This window comes from Monodelphis domestica, chromosome 3, assembly GCF_027887165.1.
Source record: "Monodelphis domestica isolate mMonDom1 chromosome 3, mMonDom1.pri, whole genome shotgun sequence".
Classification (NCBI taxonomy): domain Eukaryota; kingdom Metazoa; phylum Chordata; class Mammalia; order Didelphimorphia; family Didelphidae; genus Monodelphis; species Monodelphis domestica.
In genome coordinates this window covers 128,633,210-128,656,502 of record NC_077229.1, presented here as the reverse complement: position 1 = coordinate 128,656,502, position 23,293 = coordinate 128,633,210, and the positions used below count along the sequence as shown (strand labels likewise).

General features: G+C 35.3%; 1 protein-coding gene across 4 annotated transcripts in view; it reads right to left on the bottom strand.

The window, feature by feature from the left end:
• The window catches only part of ASAP1 (ArfGAP with SH3 domain, ankyrin repeat and PH domain 1), a 522,736-nt gene that overhangs the window by 106,093 nt on the left and 393,350 nt on the right, over positions 1 to 23,293 (bottom strand). For all 4 annotated transcript variants that reach the window (XM_056823080.1, XM_056823081.1, XM_001381404.5 and 1 more), the window contains 3 exons: positions 21,959 to 22,044; positions 11,637 to 11,712; positions 10,029 to 10,115 (listed from right to left, as the gene is read on the bottom strand). In XM_056823080.1, coding sequence (XP_056679058.1) covers positions 10,029 to 10,115; positions 11,637 to 11,712; positions 21,959 to 22,044 — 249 coding nt within the window. The remainder of the gene's footprint in view (positions 1 to 10,028; positions 10,116 to 11,636; positions 11,713 to 21,958; positions 22,045 to 23,293) is intronic.

Sequence of the window (23,293 nt, the reverse complement as noted above, 5' to 3'; positions counted from 1 at the left end):
AGCTAAAACTAATACCAGGAGAAGGCTTCTTTGCTTTTTAAAAATAAATATAGGGAATCTTTTCTTGATGTTGAAAAGGTAAAGGTAGATTAATGTAGGAAATAAAGTCCATTACTGATTAATCACTGGTATATGTAGCTTGCAAGCTAGATATTATTTAAGGCCTCAATGGCTTCCTACCACTAGATCCAATCTATATATTCTCCAAGAATACAAAGAAACTTTAAAAGCAGAACAGTCAAAAAATATTTAAAAGACAAAATGTGTGTGTGTATATACAATAGATATATATTTTCTGAACTATGTTTCAGAATCAAATAGAATTTATTTTTGTATGTAATATTTAGAATCAACCATATTACTCTTCTTCTCTACTAGGTGGATGAGCACTGATGGCATATTCTACATGAAAACTGAACCCACAGCATTTAAGATTTCACTTGAATACTTCTTTTAGAAGAATTTCTTTAGAGAAAATAGGTCCCTGATTTTCTCCAGCTCAATTGCTTGGCTGAACAGATTTAGTTATGTGGGGGTTTCAAGAAGCCCATAAAGAAACTAGGGCTTAAACTGGCAGTTGCCCTCTAGTTTTCATATAGTTTTTATAGTTATAAGTCATGCATACAACCTGGATATGTAGCAGTTTTTTTTTTTAGTAAAAGATATAATAGGGATATAATAGGAAAAAAAGGAATAAAGGAGTCAAGAATTTCTGTGAGACTGATCTTAATCAGATGGTATCACTTTTAGTAAGCCTAAGTGATAATTGGACTAAAGGATCACCAACGTTTTTCTAGCCCTAACATTCTATTAGAAATACATATTTTTTTTTCGGAAGAAGAAACTTAGTCTGATACCAAGAAAAATGTATATTTATGAATGAGGCAGGAGTGCTAAGAAGGCCTGATGATAAAGAAATCTAATGATAACACTTTAAATCTAAAATTCATATGAATCATACTTGAATGTATATTTGAATTTAGTATATATCTTTGCCAATTTCATCTTATCACAAACAATTAAATAAATTTCTAAATACTTCTTGGTTATTAGTACCTATTAAAGCAGGTTCCCTTTTCTCAGAAAAATATTTTCTTTTTTTTTCTAATAACACCTCCTCAACATATTCCCTGCATCTGAATAGTTTAAAATTGTGTATCTATAACATCTGTGTGCTATTCCTCCCTTCTCTCCACACCCTGAACAGAATCCTATGTCTTATAAATAGATGCCCTCATTTCCTTCACAAAACTTGCATATTGTATCAAACTTGTTCTACTTGGTACTAAAAGGACAGCAGCAGGACCCATGCAATGGAGGCATGGGAAGGTAAGAATTCAGCTCAATATAAGGGAAAAAAAAATCCTAATAATAAAAGTTGTTCACAAATGGAATGGGCTTTGTAACTCAATAGCTGCCTTCTAACTAACAAGTGGAGATGTTAATGGGAAGCCCAAATGACTACTAGTTAAAAGGTTATTGAAGGGACTCGCTTAAAAACAGAGATAAAATGAACTTGGAAGTCCCTTCCTAATCTGAAGTTCTATCAGAAACTATAAACTATAATATCCTATTTGTTTATGTCCAAGACAGAACTTTTGTGCCTTTAGAATATTAAATGTTCTAAGCAAAATGTTGATTTCTGAATATCAAATACTCATAACCAAGTGTTCTTTGTATCATCAACTAACAGAAGCACTAATTGTAAATGCACTTCTTAACATTCTTCTAAAGAGAACGAAGTGTCTGAAATACAGGTTTTGTTTTCTGGAACTTGTCTGTTAATTTTGGGCGGGATAGAAGCAATAAATCCAAAGCCTCCTGGCACGAACTCTCCTAAATTAACTACTAATGTGCTTTATAGCCTGGAAAAGCAATACCAATAATTATTTGTGTATTTTGAGAAATGAGGGCATTCAATCTATTCAGCAATCTGGTACTTTTAAATGATGGTGTGTTGTTTTTGTTTTTCCTTTCACGAACATCACGTTCTCAGAGAATTCTTAGTTTTAAATTTTTTTGTTTAAATGGAAGGGATGAAAAGTCATTCTTAATCCTTTTGCTAAGAAAAAAATAGGCTTTCAGTAAAGAGAAATGCAAATTAAAAAAAAAGCTGTCCTTCAATAAGAAAGCCTGGGTTAAAGGAAATGTTCAATTTTGCTAAGCCCCAAGGGACATTTGGTCATCTCAGCAACATCAGCCAAGGATGCACAGCATGGTGTCTACAAAGTGCTAATCATGACAGAAGACAACTGGAGCACAAATCTTGATTTCCATTTCCTCTCATATTAGTAATGCTATCTAACCATTAGCATTACTTTCTCAGTTGGAAAATTTAATAAACTAATGGACCATGCTTGTGATCTCTAGTTTTAAAGCTGCATATGAATCCAAATTAATAGGCTTAATGGAGAATAAGTGTTTCTTGTCTTTCCCCTACTGAACTCTTTAAAGTTCTAGTGGATTTTCTGGTGGAGTTTAGTTTTTCTAACCTATGGTATGGAGTTTTATAAAGGGGCTCTCTGAAAACTTAAGTATGTCTTTTCCATGAAATCTTTTCTGATTCCCCAAGTGTTATCTCTTCTTTATCTGACTATAGTTTTGTACTCCAAGAATTCCTCTCATTTAATATCTGTACTCTGATTTGTGTCATAATTATCCATGTACACTATCTTATTTCAACTAAATTGTAACCACTTTTATAGCAGGAGCCAAACAATATTTATCCAAGTATCTTTTCTACTTCCTAGTAGAGTCCATGTACAAAGTAGCTATTTCATAAATGAGGAATGGATGCATGAAATAGTGAAACAATATATTGTACTCACTGTTAGCAAGCAATAACTGATCAATTAAAAACATTAATTAGGTACTGAATATGTGCAAAAGCAGTAACTTTCATCTTAATGGGAGAAGCAATGAATATTGCAGATTTGTTGTAAAGATGGCAAAAATAGAAATGGTCTTTGCTTTCAAGGAACAGGTTCTATTGAGTACATGAACATAGATGAGATTTACTACAAGGTTATTGTGGTTGGGGCCAGCAACTAAAGGTTAAAGAGAAGAAGTGTCTATTACCTTGGTATCAGAGCAGAGAAGGATGTTAAAAGATGGATTTGAGGATGAAGCACATTCAGTTTGTAGGATGAATTATCAGATACTAAATTTGACTTGAAACATGATTATTCAAAATAGCATTTTTCAAACTCTTAAAATAGTTATGTACTAATTAGGTTTAAACATTTTTTTTAAGTTTTGGTTTATTACTAATGCCTGAGATTATTAACTGAGTAGACCATCTGCCAAAAGACAATCAAAACTTATTTGAATGTTTCAACATGCAAAGTTTGGCTGAAAGAAAATCTGGGATTTCAATTTGTAACTATTCTGATATATTGTTGAGGCCTTTTCTATCTGAGTATTTTTAGTGACAAAGTATATAAAGAATTCAACCAGGGATCTCTTAGTGTACAGGTAAAACATAATTCTATTTATAAAGTGTGATTTACACAACTTCTCAGGAAGCTATCTGTTGTATAAATCAAGGCACATATACAAGCCACATAAACTTGATTTTATAACAAGGAAGGCTTCCTTTCATGTGCACTATTCTCAGCAACTTATGTTTTCCTCATTCCTATAGTTCCCCATTTTTCCTCTTTGCCATTCCAAATCCCAGTTATCCATAAAGGTCTAGCTCAAGCCTTGCTTCCTTTCATGAATTCTGAAAATACTCCAACCCACAGTGATCTTTCCCTTCCTTTATTTTACTAGCACTTGTAATATGAGCCACATAATTTTGTCTTGATTAGGTATCCTCTTGCTCTGTGCTTTGATTGTTTCCTGTGTACAAATCTTGCCTCCCAAATAAGATTTAAAGTCCCTCAGGTCAGGGGTTGGGCATTTTTCATTTTTTTCTTCTTTTTAAACTCCCCCAAAAACTGGAATCTAAGAAATTTTAAAAATATTTTTCTTCCCCCGCCCTTCTACCTTTCTATCTTAGAATTGGGCTAGGCAATGGGGGTTAAGTAACTTGCCCAGGGTCAAACTGTGAGGTCGAATTTGAACCTAGGATCTCTATCTTTAAGCTAGATACTCAATCTACTGAGACACTTACTTCGCTGTCCCCAAAATTATTGTTGTTTAGTCATTTCAGTAGTATACAACTCTCTTTATGACCTTATTTGTTTTTTTTGCAAAGATTATGGAGTGGTTTGCCATTTCCTTCTCTGGCTCATTTTACAGATGAGGAAACCAAGACAAACAGGGTTAAGTGACTTGCCCAGGGTCTCTCAGCTAGTGTGGGTCTGAAGCCATATTTGAACTCAGGTTCTCCTGACTCTAGGGCCAGCACTCTATACATGGAACCATCTGGTTGCCCAAATTGCATTTCAGTATAATTGGTTCCATTTGTAATCCTCTGTTCTATTTGATACATTTAAAATGTTATTTTAAGAAGATGCCAATAAACTTTAGTTTATTTCCAAATGGGCGATGATACAAAAAAAGGTTAAGAATACCTGAAGAGATGGGGAGTTCTTCAAGACACTCTGTTTGTGCTTACTTTGTGCTGCTTTTCTATAATCACTTTAAAAAATTTAGTCCAACTATCTACATAGGAAAAGTGAAGTGGAAGAAGACTGCCTATCATCTAGACTCTGAAATGATTTTGTGGAAAACTTGAAGAGCTTATCCATGAGTACAGTTATCATGGACAAAAACTGCCTAGAATTGACAGGAGGAAGAAAGTTGGCTACACTACCTTGGGGAAAAGTTCTTTAATGACTCCCCCAAGCTCTTCCCTGAAGTAAAGGCTGATCTTTTAAATACCAGTTTTATTGTATGGCAACAAGACATGAAACACTAAAAATGCTAAAGAAGAGAAATGAAAAAAAGATCATCTAAAGAGGAACAGAGAGATGCACAAAGAATGTGATCAAGGTGTAACACATTTCAAAGAAAAAATTATTGAGAAGTGATATAAAGGATGTCATTAAAAATGTATGAATAAAAAAGATGGACTGGTCATGTGGCAATAATGAGAGATAACTTTGGAGAACCCAGATGCTACACTAGTATTTTTTGATAGCAAGGGAAAACAAGGAATTGCACCAGCATATTGGGTAGACTCCCTGCAGCACACATAGGAGGACAAGGACAAGAACTGAAGAGGATGAATAAGAAGAGATGGATTATAATTTGCATAGCTGGAGGGAATGCCCACATCAAGGAAATCACACATCTGTTGGTGGGTTAGTGGAGGTGATCAAGGAATCACTAATTAATTTGAGGAACTCATTCATTGACCTCATAAATTAAAGGTTCATTGTTTGAAGCTAAGCACAGCGGGCACCTTCCCATGGAATGTGATCATTTTTGCTTTCCCCATACTGACTTGTCACATATCAGAAACTTGCATTGCCTACTGATAACTGACTGAAAATCAGCTGCCACTACCTATAAAAGGGAGTAGATTCATCTCTTGCTTTCTTGAAGACTGCCTTTTAATTTTGTACTTTCTTCCAAAATGCATCTAGGAGCTGCGGGAAAGGAATTTCTTCCTCTCCTCCAGCCTTCAACCCAAGAACAATCTTATGGCAACTTGTAGCAGAAGCACAGGGCAGAATCAGACATATGCATTTCTATTTGATCTGAGAAATAAGTCCCACCTTTGAGTTTTGAGATTTTGAGCACTGTATCTTCTACAATGCAAAATGCCTCTTGGACGAAGAGAAAGGCAATAAAGTTCCTGAAAAGTATCCAATTTGGAGAGCAAAGTCAATTCAGAGAGCTGAATAGCAATGCTATTCAGACAATGCAGGTCTGATGGAGAGGGAATGCTTATTTAGCAGTCCTAAAATATGTGTGCGTTCTAAGGGAAATCTTAATCACGTGGTTTTGAAGGTAATATCGATGACCTTGTGGTGAGACAGATTTTATGAGAATGTCTATATATTTCTGAAATGCAGCTCCAAATTCTCCTTGTTCTTGGGGATGAATGGGATATTTGAGTGTTTGTAGATTTGATGTGTCAATTTATGGTTTCCTGAGTTCTTTTGTCTTTTGCAATTATTTTTTCATGCAAGGGAGATTAAAACTATCTCATACCTGACTGATATTCATTTAATACTCTCAATGGCTACATGGGAACTGGGGACCTCTTTCCTTATATCTGAGGAAACCTAGGCATGAACTCTACTCTTAGTATATGGGCAAACTTTTCTGGAGCAAGTCTTAGTGGGGACAGTAAGCCAAAGAGTAAATCTTCATAGGTCAGACCCCTAGGATTTTATTCCACCTTTGTGAACTAAAAGTCCTTTGAGAGGGGAGAGAGAAGGATCCTGAGTTATAGGTTATAGGATTGTTTCAGTATCACATCCTAATGTCTAGTATAGTTCTAAGCACGTAAAAGGTACTCAATAAACTTTTGTTATTTATTAAACTAATGCTATATGTTATTACTAGCATTTTATGTCAGTCTCTACAGGCTACTTAGATTCTCTTAGTTTTATAAATAATAACCATAATAGTTCCTATTTCTATAAGAATTTGTTTCAGAATGTCTTTTTTTTTTTAAACAACACTGGGGAGATAGGTAGCACAAAATACTATGATTCCTACCTTAGATATACAGAAACTGAGGACAGGGTAATTAATTAATGTTGTCAAGGCCATAAATCAGTAAATATTGGAGCTGAGACTCAGATGCAGGTCTTTTCCAATATGGTTCATTGGTAATAATAACAACAATGATAACATCAGCTAGCACTTAAATATTGATTTAAGGTTTGCAAAGTGCTTTATGAAAGTTATCTCATTTGATCCTTACCACAGTCCCATAGGTGCTATTATCAACAATTTATAGGGAGGAAACTGAGGACAAGAGGTTAAGTGATTTGTCCAAGGTCACAAAAGTAATAAGAGTCTAAAGAATGTTTTGAATTGAGGTCTTCTTTTTTTTCAAGTCTAAGGCCTTTAATCCTGGCCTACTAGCTCTCTTAGGATCTAGAGTCAAAGGACCTAAGTGATCACAGAGAAGTCACTTAACTCCCATAGGCTTCAGTTAATTTGTGAAATGACCTCTAAGGTCTCTTCTAGTTTCAAGTCTTCCAGTCACTCATCAATCATTTATTAGTTTCTACCATATTCTAGGTACTAATGCTTTAGGCAAATAAACAAACAAACAAAGAAAGAAAGGCAAAAGTCAATCTCTGCTCTCAAGAAGCAAAAGATGTAATGGGAGAGGCAACCTGAAAACTATGTATCAACAAAATATACCAGATAATTTGGAACTAAACAAGAGAAGGGGGATAAAGGAAAGCTTCTTACAACAGGTGAGACTTTAGCTGGGACTTGAAGGAAGCCAGAAAAGCCAGGAGATAGAGATGAGGAGGTACAACATTCAAGGCAAGGGGTCAGCTACAAAAAATGCCCAAAGTCAGGAGACAGAGTGTCTTGTGAGAGGATGAGCAAGGAGGCCTGGGTCTCTGATCGCAGAGTACGGGAGGGTGGGGGGGAGGTAAAGTGTACTATAACCCAAAAGGCAGATAACTGATACAGATTATAAAAGGGTTTCAACATCAAAAAGAGGATTTTATATTTGATTTTGAAAGGAACAGGGAGCCAGTGGAGTTTACTGAGTGGGGAGTGGGGTTAGTGGATGACATGGCCAAACATTTCTTAGGAAGATCATTTTGACAGCTGAGAGGAGGATGGGGTGAGAGACTTGGAACAGGGAGATCCACCGGCCGGCTTATTGTAATAATTCAGGTAAAAATGATAGGACTTGGCAACAGATTGGGTCTGTAGGGTGGAAAAAAGGAGTCAAGGATGATACTTAGATTTCAAGCCTGGGTGATATCTTCAGGAATAATTAGAAGCTAAGAAGAGGGAAAATATAAGTTTAAGGTGAAAGATGAAGTTTTGGACATGATGAGTTGAAGATGTTCAAGGCACATCCAGTTTGAGATGTTCAACAGACAGGTGCAGTTGCCAAGAATGGATATCAGAAGAGAGATTAAATAAAACCGAGAATCATTAACATAGAGATAATTGAATACATAGATGCTAATGAGATCACCAAGTGAAATAATATAGGAGAAGATGGCCCAGGATAGAGGGGGCTTCTCATGATTCGATGACTCTTTCATTTCAGTTTTTTATTTTTTCCATTACTAACAAAGGCTTGAATGAACAAGAGAAAGCATTTTTTTTTTAAAGGAAATACTTGTGCAAATAGAAGAATCCTTTTGCCATGTGAATATGTAAGACGATTAGAGAACCTCATTTTTTGGTCTAAACCAGGTATGTAGCTGCTTCACTTTTCTCTTAAAGCTCTGAAAGGGGTCCAAAGCTGTGGTAGAAGAACCTCTAAGTGTAATTGTTCTGTGAATCATTGCAGCTAAACTAAGTTGATGGTAGGACATATTCATTTTTTAAAATCAAATTTCTGTAGAATAACATTAGCTTAGAAATTTGGAGGCAAAAACTGCTTTCTTTCCATCATTAAATATATGTTCCCAGTTCTCAGTGTAGGGGGAGGTATCAATCATCTATTTAATTTCCTGCAACTTCTCATGATTCTTTGGAAGGCACAGAATGGACTAAATCATCATTGAGATTGGGCATAAACATCTATTGGGAATCGTAGTTCTTCTAACAAAACAATTATTAACAAACCTGATACTACAGAATCTGAATAGGAAAGGGCCTTGGAGGTTATCTAGCCAGCATGTAGCTAAACAGAAATTACCTTTACAATATGCTCAACAAGTAGCTATCTAGGTTCTTCATTAAAATCTTTAGGAATTGGACACTTATTACCTTCCATGACAATGCATTTCTGTATGACTCAAATTTGCAAGGAATTTTTCTTTATACCAATCAGAAAAATCACCCAGTAACTTTCTTCTATTTCTTCTCCTCTGGGGCTAAGCAAACTAAACCTCAGTGCTCTTCTACAGGCCTATTCTAATATTTAAATACTTGAGATTATAATTAATCAAGCAGACACTAAAACTCTGCCTCTTCTGCTTCTCACTCTGATGTACAAAGAGATGACAACATTAAGTATAGATTATGATGTGAAACATAGGTTGAAAAACTGAGGAATTTATTCCTGCTCTTTATCGACTTTTAGCATGTGATCTTATTAGAAACAACCTTGGGTTTATTATATTTTGTGATTTAGAATTCAGTTCCATGTTATGTCCTCCTCCTCTATCAGTAAATTATTTTCCTTCTGTTCCATAGCCATAGACTTTTATTCCAAACCTGGCCAAATGTCCCTGATCATAAGGAGAACAAAATATATGATAAAGCCATTAGGCTCATGGAAGGCAAAACATACATACACCACTTTGGGTATAGTCCAAAGTTCTCCTTACATCCATTATTTTCTATGTAGAGGCCATCACCTTGAATTTCATGAATATGGCAATCAGGGTCTCTAAGATATTTTTGTGTGAAGCAGGTTTAAGATATTTACTCTACTTTTAAGTTTTAAAAACATTTTTTATTAGATGGTTAAAAACCAAGAGTGTGCTCAATAACATGTTTAATTCCTGGCCATCTACAAAATGTGAAACTTTCTGTATTTTCAATGATCTGCAGTAGGAAAAAGAAACACTATGTTTCCCCAGGGGGCTGTTTCTAGGCAACAAGTGGGCACAACGCCCTGTACTTGGAAGGCATAGGTGACCAACGTCCAACATCTCTGACTGTTGCATAAACTGTACTGTCCCCATTTGTAGCTGGTTAAGAGGGAGGACAAAGTAGGGCGTGGGAAGAACTAATAAGAGGGGTACGACAATGGAGACTGTTGTAATATCCCAGTGTTTTCAGCTATACAGTTAATTCTCATGGTGGTGTGGCCACTTTCTTAAAAACAGATTTTTGGAGATAAAAAACCCCTGGCTCTGAGTTTGTACGTGACTATCCAATTCTACCAAGACCAAAATGAGATCTGAGAAAGTGTAACTCTCACTTATACCCCATTAGCCAAAGTCATGAATACAGAGGTCACCTACTTCTTTCTGATCAAGCTGGAGAGAGGATTTTATCAAGTCTCGGAGTGCGGTAAGCTGTTTCTTTTCTTCATCCTGAGTCTGCTTTATCTGCAAAAGAAGAAACTGCTTTCATTACTTACTTCTACATTTCATAGGCCCTGTTTAATTCAACCCAATGTGATGCTCATCAAACATATCCACTGGGCAGTGCCAATTTAATAATAAAAGTCTGTAATACAATGCCACTTTCAAAAATTGCAAAGGTAAACCCACAACTACTCATTTTACGAAAAGTACCAAACAGTTATGCTTTACAGTAACCTTAAGTAGATAATGTAATATGCCTTCTCTCTAAAGAACTAATCTGAGTCACCAATTAGCTTCTTAAGTGTTATTTTAGTCACACACAGGAAAGTAACACTAAGAATTTATTTCATTGTTTTCAATTTTTTTAATGGGAACCCTATTACTCACTAAGCAGAAAAGTTACTTGAATTCCTATAGTACAGCTCTTCCATAGCTTTTAAAGAAGCATACTTACTACTTACTATTCTGCATTATATTAATTAATGATAGAAAAGAAGAGTAATATGTATAGCTATCCAGAGAGATATGCTTCAAATTAAGTTTTAAGAAGCATATACAAATGGAAGGTTTCATTTTATTAGAAATAATAGTGGAGCATTATTCAATCACAGGGACTCATAGCCATGCTATATTGCATGTCTTCAACATCATGGGTACTAAACCTAAAGATTTATTAATTTTTTTTCTTCAAAGACAGTCAAATGGCTTGTACTGTTAACAGGAGAACTAAGAATGCATTGCAACTACATCAGGAATATAAATCAGTTTACAACTCACTGTTAGGAACATAAGAAAATTGGTATGTAAACTGGGCATACCACTTGCCCCTGTAATATACCACTACTGAGGTCTGTATCCCAAAGAGATAATAAAAAAGGGGAAAGGACTTATTTGTACAAAAATATTTACAGCTGCTTTTTTTTTTGTAGTGGCAAAGAATTAGAAATTGAGGGGATGTCCCTCAATTGAGGAATGCTTGAACAAATTGTGGTACATGTTGGTGATGGAATACTATTGTGTTATAAGAAATGATAAGCTAGATGATTTCAGAAAAAGCTGGAAAGATCTGCAGGAATGGATACAGATCAAAATAACAGAAGTGGGAGAACACAATATTGTATGTTCATTACCTGTGAAAACATGGCTACTCTTAGCAATCCTGAAAGACTTATGATGGGGAGTGTTATCTAAATCCAGAGAAAGAACTGTTGGAATCATCTTTCATATCAGTGTATTTATAGTTTTATTCTGGGATTTTACTTATGAGTTTGCTCTTACAATAATGACCAATAGGGAATTGTGTTTTGCATATGACAATAAAAAGAAAAAGGAAAAAGAAAACTGGTATGTGTACTCTGGTCACTGATGGCCTCACTAATTAAGTTGAGCCTGAAAGCCTATCTTCTCAAGGTGTACACTGACAAGTCACTAAACCGTGAAGTTGTTGTCATTAATTTTACATGTCTTTTTGCTACTGAATCCAATTGACTAGTGGGGTTTTAATCCTTGAGTATGTTAAATGCCATTTCACAAATAACTTACATTATATAAATCAGCAGCCAGCTTTTCAATGTACTGTTTCAATTTGTCTGCTGTTTTCAAGCCATCCTGAAAAAAGCTACAATAAAAAACACATGTGATTTATCAATATAAAAAAAAATAGAATGAAAATGACCACATTGCAAAATTGGAAAACAAAATTTATATATATTTTAAAGCTGAAGCTTGTCTTAGTTTACACAAGATATCATTATAACAAGAATATAAGAAGTACTACTAAAACTCTACTAAAACTCAGGTATCCTGTCTCTTGGGTCCCAATGCATTCCACTATCCCATTATATCAACCCATCTAGACAGAGAAATGTACAATTGTCCCTCTATTAATAACTACAGCCCAACTCATCTGAATGCTCAGATTTTGGGGGGTTCTCTTCTTTTTTAAGATTACAAAAAAATAAAATTGAATAGAAATCCAGCACTTGTAGTTGTATAGTTTATATATAGTTATATAATCTATTAGAGAATTTGATTCAAAGGAATAATTTCCAGGGTCTGGTATTGATTCCACATAGTCTCCTTTCCTTTCAAAATTTAAAGTAATGTCTGATAAGATTGTGTAGTATCATGGATAAACCACTGGCTCTAGATTCAGAGGACCAATGTTCAAACCCTCCCTCTAATACTTGTTGCCCGTGTGACTTTGGGGAAATCATTCAAACTCTATGGGCCTCAGTTTCCTCATTTACAAATTAAGCAGACTGGGCAAGATGTCCTATGAAGTTCTTTAAATAATAGTTTCAGAGGAAATGCACAGATCAATGTGGAGTAAAAGAAATAAATACATGTTGAGTAATTCCCAAATGTCTCTGTTTAAAGTATTGTCTTCTCAATTGGTTTTAAAAGCCCTTCACAACTTGGTCCCCCAACCAATCTGTCCAAACTCATTATATATTATTCTCCTTCAGAGCTGTTGAGCCAAACTGTCCTCTCTAATATTCATTCCTACTATTCCATCTCCTGCCTGCAATGCACTCTCCCCTCTACACTCTACCCATAGAAGATTTTACTTCCTTAATGATTTATGTTAAAAAATTACATTCTACCTGGAGCCCTTCCTAAGCCCTCCAACTACTAGTGCCCTTCCCCTGAAACATTCTCGTCTTATATCAGATGTGTTCTGTATATTCTTTAAGGTATGAGCATGTTGTCTTCCCAAGAGACTATCAGCTCCTTGTGGGCAATTTCTATCTAATTTTTAATGTTTCTCATCACCAGCACTTTGCACAGTCAATGGCCCATTATAGGTATCTGATGACTTCTTATTGATTGAGGTGATTTTGATTTATGATCCACATGATAAAATATTTCATTCAAGATGCTACTTTAGGGGAATCATACATAGAGAAATGTTCTGAAAAGATGAAAAGAATGAAGCCAGGGTTAGCTAAGCCTATAATGTAAGGTTCTAAATTTTCCTTTCTGATAGAGACTTTGCTTTATAATTACTTTTGTAAGGGTGTTTCTTTTTACCTATGATATAGGGGTAATTTTGCCTCAATAACAATAGTTATGGTATAGTATTAGATAGTAGTAATAATAATAACACTAAATGATGATGAGATACATGCTACCCCTATTTTCATGTCTCCACTTATGACAAGAATACTTTCAAATAAGTCAAGAGGATGAGTTTAAATTCCAACATTTTAATTCAACTATGAAGAGCAGTTATTTAACACACCCATATAATGAACATTAATTATGAAATGAGAATAATAACTTGTAAGTTCCAGGACAGTTTCTAACTCAATCTTACAAAAGATGAGAATAGTTAGATGATGATGATGATGAACATAGTAGACACTTAAATAATGCTCATAAGTTTGTAAAGCCTCTATCATTTCATTGTGCATCCCAACAATCATGTAAGGCAGGTACTGCTATTACAGAAGAAGACAGACAAGTAAGGTGACTTATCCAGGATTAGAGAAGTATTTGGAAAAAAGATCTGAATCGAGGTCTTCCTGACCATAACTCCAACAATCTGTCTATGATTTTCATTATCTCATGCAAAAAGAGCTTGGAATAAAGGTAGATTCTATCTAAAGCACATTATAAGTAGCAGATAAGAGGGAGTCAAGGGATATTAAGAGTTTGTGGACTGAAGAAAATTAGGAGGAAAATAGGGCAATTTCCTTTCTGTGTAAGAGATGGAAAAATAATATTCAAATAGGGCAATCCCTTCTTCCTGGTGGAGAGGAGAGGAACACTAATTTGTAGGAGGTAGTTTAGAATGAAGACTTATCCCTTAGCTTGGAGGTTTGTCAAGATTATTTTTCCTAGTTCATCATTCCTACTTTTAATTTCTTTGATTCTGTGAGAAACAAGAGAGTGATTATATGAAAGCAATAAACAAAAGCAAGGATTGAACTGTGTAGACACTACTCAGTAATGTAACAATAATTCTACTAAACCACAAAGAACCGAATAACAGAGCTGACTAATTATATCAATGCCACTGTGGCTTCATGATCACAAAGAGCTAGAAATTGAGAATCTTGGGGCAGCTAGCCTACGGATGGGATGACCTGGGTTTAAATATGGTCTCTGATATTTCCTAGCTGTATGACTCTGGACAAATCACTTAACCCCCATTGCCTATCCTTTACTGTTCTTCTGCCTTGTAATTGATGCTTAGCATCAACTCTAAGACAGAAGGTAAGAGTTAAAAAAAAAAAGAGATAGAGGATGTTATGAGTGGAAGCTTGGAGCCCATTCAACTCAACCTTGTCATTTTAAGAGAAAGCTACTGAAGGCCAGAGAGGTGAGGTTATTTGCCCACTAGTAAGTCACAGCCAGTATTGAACTGAGGTCTCTTCGTTAGTTTTTAATTATTCTATTAAAAAGAGGACATGAAATACATTTGCTATAAAAACACAAATACTATCCTAAGGGGTTCAGCTCGAGGCCACTAAGCTTCTCTCTCTACTAATACTCAATTAATACAACAACATTTATGTCTTCCAAAAACCCTATTGTGACTCATCTTGGCATGGAAGTAACATTGGGGACTTTAAGGATAGGTGAGACCAGTATGTGCTCTGGTAGACTACAATGGTGGGAAGGCTTTGAATAAACACCCAGGGGAACCAAGTCTGCTATTAAAAGATCCACCAAGGTAAGTATAAAGAGGTTTACCACCAAAATATGGGCTACTAAGTGATTAATTCTTTGGCCATGGTTACCCAAATGAACAACCAACAAAATGAAAGAAAAAAAAAATATATATATATATATTTAAAAAACCCTTACCTTCCATCTTAGAGTCAATACTGTGTATTGGCTCCAAGGCAGAAGAGTGGTAAGGGCTAGGCAATGGGGGTCAAGTGACTTGCCCAGGGTCACACAGCTGGAAAGAAAATATTTTTCAATAAAAGCAAACATCACTGCCAGGTCCCAAGAAATTTAAACAAGTCACAGTCTATCTACAATATGATGAGAATTATGTGTACCACCATTAAGCCAAGATCTTCCTTATTTATCTGACACTTGGGTCAACAAGGATGACTTTAGTCTTTAAAGGCATATTTTGAGAGGAATTTTTAAGTGTTTTAATGGCATAGGATGATAAGACATTTTCATCTGGAACTCAATCAGCTGGTACACTATTAAGTTATAAATCAATACACAATGTTGTTTTGTTATAATAAGTTAAAGACAGGATAGCAAAGCAATAAGTTTCTGACATGATTGTAAGTGTGTTCTGAACTAAATACAATTGATTAAATGTCTTAATATGACTGGCACTTCAGTTTCAAATGAATCTTCAATTTGGGAATTATTTTCACATCAATGTGATCAAATTAAACTTCTTTTTGAAGCTATGCTATCTTTCACAGTGAAAAACAATGACAAGGAAAGGAAGGCATTACATTTAGTTCCCATAGTTCTATAACCATAGAAAAAAATAACTGTTTTCAGTCCCCTACCCCTTCATATTTATCTCCTGGATTAGCTTTAAATTACCTAGTATTTGGAAATGCTCAGGAGATTGAAAATTAAACTTTAGAGACACTATTATCAGAGAGTATCATGAACATTATTTACCAAATTAAAAACATACACAAAATGAAGCTCAGAAAAACGACTCTCCAATGAATCAGTTGTTACTTCATTTTGAAAATCTAATTTATAAGCTCATGACTTTGACTAAATTAGATATTGATTCCAAGGCAATCTAAGATACTTAGTGACATTTCTTCCCAAACACACCCTGTGAAACTCCAGGCAAACCTACAGTCATATACCCTGTCCCCATGGCATTTAAAAACCATAATGGTGGTTTAGAGAATAACTAATTATCTTCCTTTGTTCAAACACTGCACAATGCCCTTTGATTATAAAGGAAACAATGGGTGATTTCTATGTTTCAGTTTACAAGACTAGTAGAGCATTACTGAGAAAAAGGTTTTCCTCTAAGTTTATGGACAAGAGAGTTCTATGTTCTAACTGTTATAAAGAGTTTGCTAACCAGCCCCCCTGTGAAAACCGTCTAGAAATCAGGGTTTAGATGAAGGTTGTCTGCTTATGTATAGAGGAGGAAGGGATAGATTTTTCTTTCAGAATAAGATAATTTTATTGACACTGCTCTCTCATCATCACAGTTCTATAATGGCAAACATGCTTCTTTACAAAAGCATTAAAGAATGTTTTTCTATAAATTATCAGATCTTCACAGGATATCAGAGGCAGAAGGAAAGTTAGAGGCTACTTATTTCAATCTATACCTGAAAATAAATTTCTCTGCATGTGGATGACAAGCAGTGATCCTAATGACCTCTAATGAGGGGAAATTCCCTATGTCCAGAGGAAGCAAATTCAATATAGGGATAACTCATTATTAATAGATTCTCTGTCCCCCCTCCCCATATTTAGCCTAAATTTTGATTCTTTGTCATGTTTCCCCTTTGCTTCTAGTTCTGCCCTTGGGGAAAAGAAGAATAAACTGAATCTCTCATCCATGTGCAGTCTCTCAAATACTTTGAAAGCAGCTATCTTACCTACCTCATGTCTTTCCTTTTCTAGGCTAAACATCCCCAGTTCCTTCAAACGTCCCCTCTAGACATGCTCCCAAGGACCTTCCTTTCTGACTACATCCCACATGGAGGCCTATACTCTAAAAGATATAAAGTGTCAGAAAGTAATATTTCAGCTTTTCATGTAAGAAAAACTTTCCTAACAATGATAATCCAGTTCAAGTCCTGTTTCCAGTGCTTACTAGCCCTGGGAAAATCATTTAACTTTTTAATCTCAATTTCTTTATCTGTAAAGAAGAGTTAATTATAACACTTATTATGCCTACTAATGAATACCTAATAATAATAATGGACACTAGGTAGCTCAGTGAATGGAGTGCTAGACTTGCGAGCCATAAAGACTTGAGTTCAATTCCAGCCAGACACTTACTAGCTGTGTGACCCTAGGCAAGTCACTTAATTTTTGTTTGCCTCAGTTCATTTTTAAAATGAGATGGGGAAGTAAATGGCAAACCACTCCATTATCTTTGCCAAGAAAACTTCATGGACAATATGGGCGTGCTATGGTCCCCAGAGGCACAAAGAATCAGACATGACTAAATAATAATGAATAACAACAACAGTAATAATAACAGAGATTTCTGGAAAAGTGAAAAGTATATGTAAAGAGTTATACAAATCTTAGAAGCACTAAATAATATAAAAATGTTAATTGTTACTATTATTATTTCCCCCAATGGGATCTTTACGAGGCAGCAAGATGAATTTGTTAGGAAATATCTTTTCAAGTACAGGTTAGACTAAGTGGCCTCTGAGGTTTAGCCAACAAATATTAATTGGTTCCCTCCAGTGCAGGAGGATTTAGTGAAGCTTTGACTTTAATCAATTATCCTTCTGTGAATCTGAAATTTTTTTCCTGTTAAATTTTGTCCATTTATAAAACATTTGAATTCTTCTCCCCCTTTTTGAAGGGGGAAGGAGTAGTGGGCTATCAACGTATTTTTTACAATTCCTAACAAACTCTACTCAATAGCCTGCAAGATTCAGATATCAAAGGAAAAGCCCCAAATTTGAAGAACTGGAAAAAACTGTTGCCAAAGAATTGCAATGCAGAAAAGTGAGTGGCCCATTTATTGCTAGAAATATGTATGCAATAAAATGTTTCTAAAAAAACCCAGAAACTAATAAAAAGCTTGTTTGAAAAAAAAATTCCACTTGTAAAAATCAAATAGACCTTTAAAGGTCTAAATGCCACAACTCAGAACACTTTAGAACCATTCCCCAGAACAGAAAGCACTGGGGTAAAGGTTAACTGGAGCTTGCAGATAACAGAAAGTACTGCTCCTGATGTAAATTAATACTACCCCCCCCAAATCAATTATATTTGATTGCCTTAGAAAACTGTTAAATGCTCATGATTTTTTAACGAGAAGTGTATTCTTTCCATGTTATTATTCTGTTATTAATATACTATATTAATATTTTATCATGTTATTAGTATATTCTTTTTGTGCTATTTAAATAAGATATTGAACTAATAAGCATGAGATATTAAAAATAACCACAGCTGGTTAGTTGTTTTGGAGTATGACCAATAATTTATTCTGCAGATCTTTGGAGGATTCATAAAAGCCAACAACAAAATTCACATAATATGAGAGGGTGTGCATAAGTTCTGATGTGTGTGAGAGTGCCCACAATGAAGAAGGTCCCTAGAAAGGATGGAGGGATGGAAATTACAAAAATAAATTAAAAAAATTAAAAGTCCCTTGGACCATATGACAAATATTAATAATCATGGCATAGGTCAATAGATTATTAGACTGGCAGTCCGATACACAATATTAATATATAATATGATAACATGTAATAATAAACATTATAGAAAATGCACAAGGGACAGCTAGGTGGCTCTGTGGATTGAGAGCCAGGCCAAGAGATGGGAGGTAGTCCTGGGTTCAAATTCGCACTCTAGACACTTCCTAGCTATGTGACCCTTAGCAAGTTACTTACTTTCATTGCCATTACCACTCTTCTGCCATAGAAACAAACTAAAATTTTGATTCTAAGATGAAAAGTAAGGATTTTTTTTTAAAGAAAAGAAAATGTACACTTACATGGACATGTGTATGCATGCACACGTGCACACATGCACAAAGGAATTAAATTCTAATTTTGGCTGAGTGACCTTGGATCAGTTGTTTATTCCCTTTGGATATATTTTATTAAAAGAGAAGTTTTCCCATCAAATCAACACCTCTGCTTTCATGTCTGACATCTTGAAATGTTAAGTGACTTGCTCATGTGAACTAGTATTCCTATGAGATAGGACTTAAATCCCAGCCTTCCTGAATTCAAAATGATCCTCTATTCTACTATGCCAGTAATTCTCAAGTATGAGCCAGTTGTTAAAATTTTCAGTGTGAACATGTAGAAACGGGCAAATAATGCAATCAGGGATTGATTTATTATTTTCTTGATTTTCTAAACTTCACAAAGTGATGCAGAAAATGTTAATTCAGACAAAAAAAAAGTGTGTTGTAAATACATCTACTTTCTCCCAGAACTAGCTGTTAAACACATATCTTTAGATATTTATCAGAAATTAAAACTGGTAAAATTTAAAAATACTAATTTAAAATAAAAGTAAACACATTATGAATTAACATAAATATAATTTTAATGAAAAAATTAACTATATTTTTCAAAACAAAAAATGTTTGTGAGAAGAATTTGATAGCTCTTTAATATCTGGCTTAATCAAAGAACTGATTTTCATATTGGCTTATGCATTCAAGCTATTTAGGTTGAAATATATGAAGAAAATCTTGCTTCATACAAATATGCAGTTGGAAAAGGGAGGATTATTTTAATGGGTAATTAATTTTTACTATTATTATAAAAATAGATTAGATCTAATAGGATGCCTGAAAGGTGGTAGGGACCCCTCCCTCCAGCAGCTGCCTATTGAATTTTGAAAGCTGCTATACTAAGGCATGCTACCTATCTCTCTTAAATTAAGATTAATATGATTAATCAATTGTTTTTCTTAAAGAGAATTAAAGTGGTATCATTACCTACCAACTCTCATTAGAGAAAATTACTAGTTGACTCATCAGTGTTCCAAAACACTGTACTATTTCTGTTTTTATTGCCACTCAAAAACAAAGAGAAAATGGACTTAAAAAACAACTTGTTTCGTAGGATCACTGATTTATATAGCTGGAAGGGGTCCTGAGGGCCTTTTAGGCCAACCCCCTCATTTTACAGATGAGGAAATGGAAGAGGTAGAGTGACTTACCCAGTATCACACTGGAAATAATCACAAATACAGGGAAAGAACCCAGGTTCTCTGATTCCATAACCAGGACTCTTTTCACCATCAGGTTACCTTTCAATACAATTTTTGTCGTTGTTTAGTCATTTTTCAGTCGTGCCTGACTCGTGGTGACTTCATCTTGACAAAGATACTAGAGTGGTTTGTCATTACTTGCTCCAGATTATTTTGTAAATCAGGCAAATGAGGCATACGAGGTTAAGCAACTTGTCTAGGGTCACACAACTAGTAAGTATCTGAGGCCAGATTTGAAATCAGTCTTCCTGACTCCAGGCCCAGCACTCTACCACTCTTCCTCAATACAATTACAATATATAATACATAAGTGTGTATACACAAGTAGGATAATAAAGTTTACATTTCTTTACAAAATAATATTTTCATAAGAGTTCCACAAGACGGGTGGTGCAAATATTATTATCTCCATTTTACAGACAAGGAGATTGAGGCTCACTCAACCTACCCAGGGTCACAGATACTAAGGGCTGAAACTGGGATCAGAACACATATCTCTTAACTGTATGTCCTGTACTTTCCCCTTTATACCATACTAGACATAAGGGTTACTAAAGCCCAAAAGAAGTTAATTGAGTTGTTCTACTTTTGCTTTCTGGAGTTATTCAACCCTATAGTAAGTAGTTCTTTCTCCTATGGTTTTTAATTAGGTCTATCTGGATAGGATTAGGATGGATTTGATCATGTGTCAGGACTGGCTAGATGGTGCAGTGGGTGGAATGCTAGGTCTGAATTCGGGGAGACTCATCTTCTTGAGTTAAAGTCTGGGCTCAGCCACTTACTAGCTGAGTGGGCTAGTCACTTAATCCCGGTTTGCCTCATTTTACTCATCTGTAAAGTGAACTGGAGAAGGAAATGACAAACCACTCCAGTACCTTTGCTAAGAAAAGCCCAAGTGGGGTCACTTAGAATTAGACAGGGTAGTAACAACTGAACAAGATGCTTAATAAATGATTGATTACTTTTTAAAATAGGAAATATGATATTCTGTAACACAAAGATGAGAGCACACATAAACACACACAGAGTTAAAGAGAGCTCAGAAAAATAACATCAGGTGGAAGGATATTGGCATTTTCACAACTATTGTAGACTAACACAGATGGACCATTCCCATGTGCCATTTCCCTAACCCCAAAGGGATCAATCAGCTCTCTTGTAAGTCACATTGCTCCATGGAAGCTTCTACCCCTTCCTTCCTATCTACTTCTTGCTATGTGGCATTCAACCTTTCCTTCCATGACATCTATGTCCAAGTGGCAAATGTGGGAGCCCAAGTACTGAGTCAAATAAACTCTTCAAGGAAATAGTCTTCTCCATTCACCCCTACCTCTCATTCCTCAAGGCTTCAGGGAAGCAGCAGAAAAAAGGAAGGAGGGAAAGTCAATGTCCCTGATAATAAGAGCCTGATCTCTAAAGGGATTTTGGCCAGAGACCCAAGTAATCCTTAAGAATAAGCAAGGGAGGATTCTGCTTCCTTAACCTTGTAACACACCAGCCACAGGGAGGTCTAGCATGTGTGTGTGCCTGGAGTCAGTAGGGAAGTAGTTGTTATTGTTTTGACTGTTGCAGAGGTCAGTGTGGTTACATCCTTGCCTGTAGGCACTATGGCCATGATTATAGGCTATAACTAGGTATTATGCAAGCTAAGATTTTAGGGGAAAGTAAGTCCTTTGGTCAGACCAATATGGTAGGTACAAATCTGCAGCAAAATTATAAAGGAAATGTTCAGAAATTTCAGATGTACCTCACAGGATCATGGGATTTTAAGCTTTAATTGCCAGAAAGTTCTTTATAGGGACTCCAAATCTGACTCCATTCTACTTATTGGCTCCAGTTTTCTCCAAAGGGGCCAAGGAGAATAAAGGATATCATTGTGTTGATGACCACAAAGAAGGCAGAAAGCAAAAATCAAGGAAAAAAAATTTGGGTTCAATTAGAACACTAAAAAAAGATGAGAGCATTCTACTTACTTGCATTGTGCATGATAATACTTTATAAGATTCTGGAGTAGGTCAACACCCTTTTTTGTCTTGATTTCATTAACTTTAATGAGATACTGTGGAAATAAAACAGAACTTGATGTTGGTAATTACAGGCTATGTCTTCTTTTGAGTTCAAATGGTAGAGTACCAGCTTTTAATCCATACAACTTGAGGCACTGTTAACTAGTTGATGATCTTCTCAGTTTTTCAGTTCCATTTAAGCTGGCATAGCAATGAATCAAGGTACACCAAAGAAACTGATTAAGTTGTTAGCATTTTAAGAATAATACTAAAATACTAAAATTAGTTCATTTGACAAGTTAAGGTCAAACACAGCAAAAACATTCCAGAATGATCATTTTCTTCTTGTATAACACAACAGGGCATGCTTTTTAAATGTCCTTTCTTATTTTACAAAATCAGAATTTTAAAAGGATATTTTACTTTTCTTCACAAATTGGGCACATGGTTAAAAACAACATTAACATGCCAACAAATGACTGGAAATATTTTAGAAAACACATAAACAGTAAAATTAAGCATTCACCTTTCACACTCTGTGCCCATCTCCACCCTACCTGTTCCCACAATCATTCAGCAGCTTAACAAACAGCATTCAGGTTCTCACCCAATTAACTCTTCTTTTTGCTTTTATTTTTAAGCATTCTAAAGATATCCTGACCGACTTCGACCTAAAGACTGAGAAAAAGAATCCCATGATATTCCTGCTTTGGCCTCCATGCCTTATTTCAACAGAACTCCAGGGGAGGCTGACTCATAGGATCTGGAGTTTAAAAGACCCTTAGGGAACATTTAATACAACCTGCTCATTTCCCAAATAAAGAAACTGAGATCCAGGGAGGCCATGGGGCTTGCCTAAAGTCACATAGAAAGCTATTAGTTCAGCTCAAACATGGGCCTCACATTCTGTCTCACTGTTCCACGATTCTCTCACAATTGTCAGTATCACATGCTAACTACAGGATCCAGAATCCTAGGTTTGGTATTTATTATCTATGACACTAAATCACCTCCCTTCCTGAAGTCTCAGTTTCTTTATCAGTAAAATGACAGGGCTGGACTCAAAAACCTCCCAAATACCTATCACCTATGTTTTATTGTCTCTAAGTTCCCTTCCAGTTGCAAATCCTATGATCCAGTGCTAAAATAACTAGAAGAAAGAATAAAATATCCAGAATATAGTCCTTTTTTATCTAGGAATTGAAGGTACCCTACAAATTTTTAAATGAAATAATAACCTGCTGATTAGCATTAGGAAAAAGATACTGATTAAAATTCTCTAGGCAAATTATTTGTTAGAAA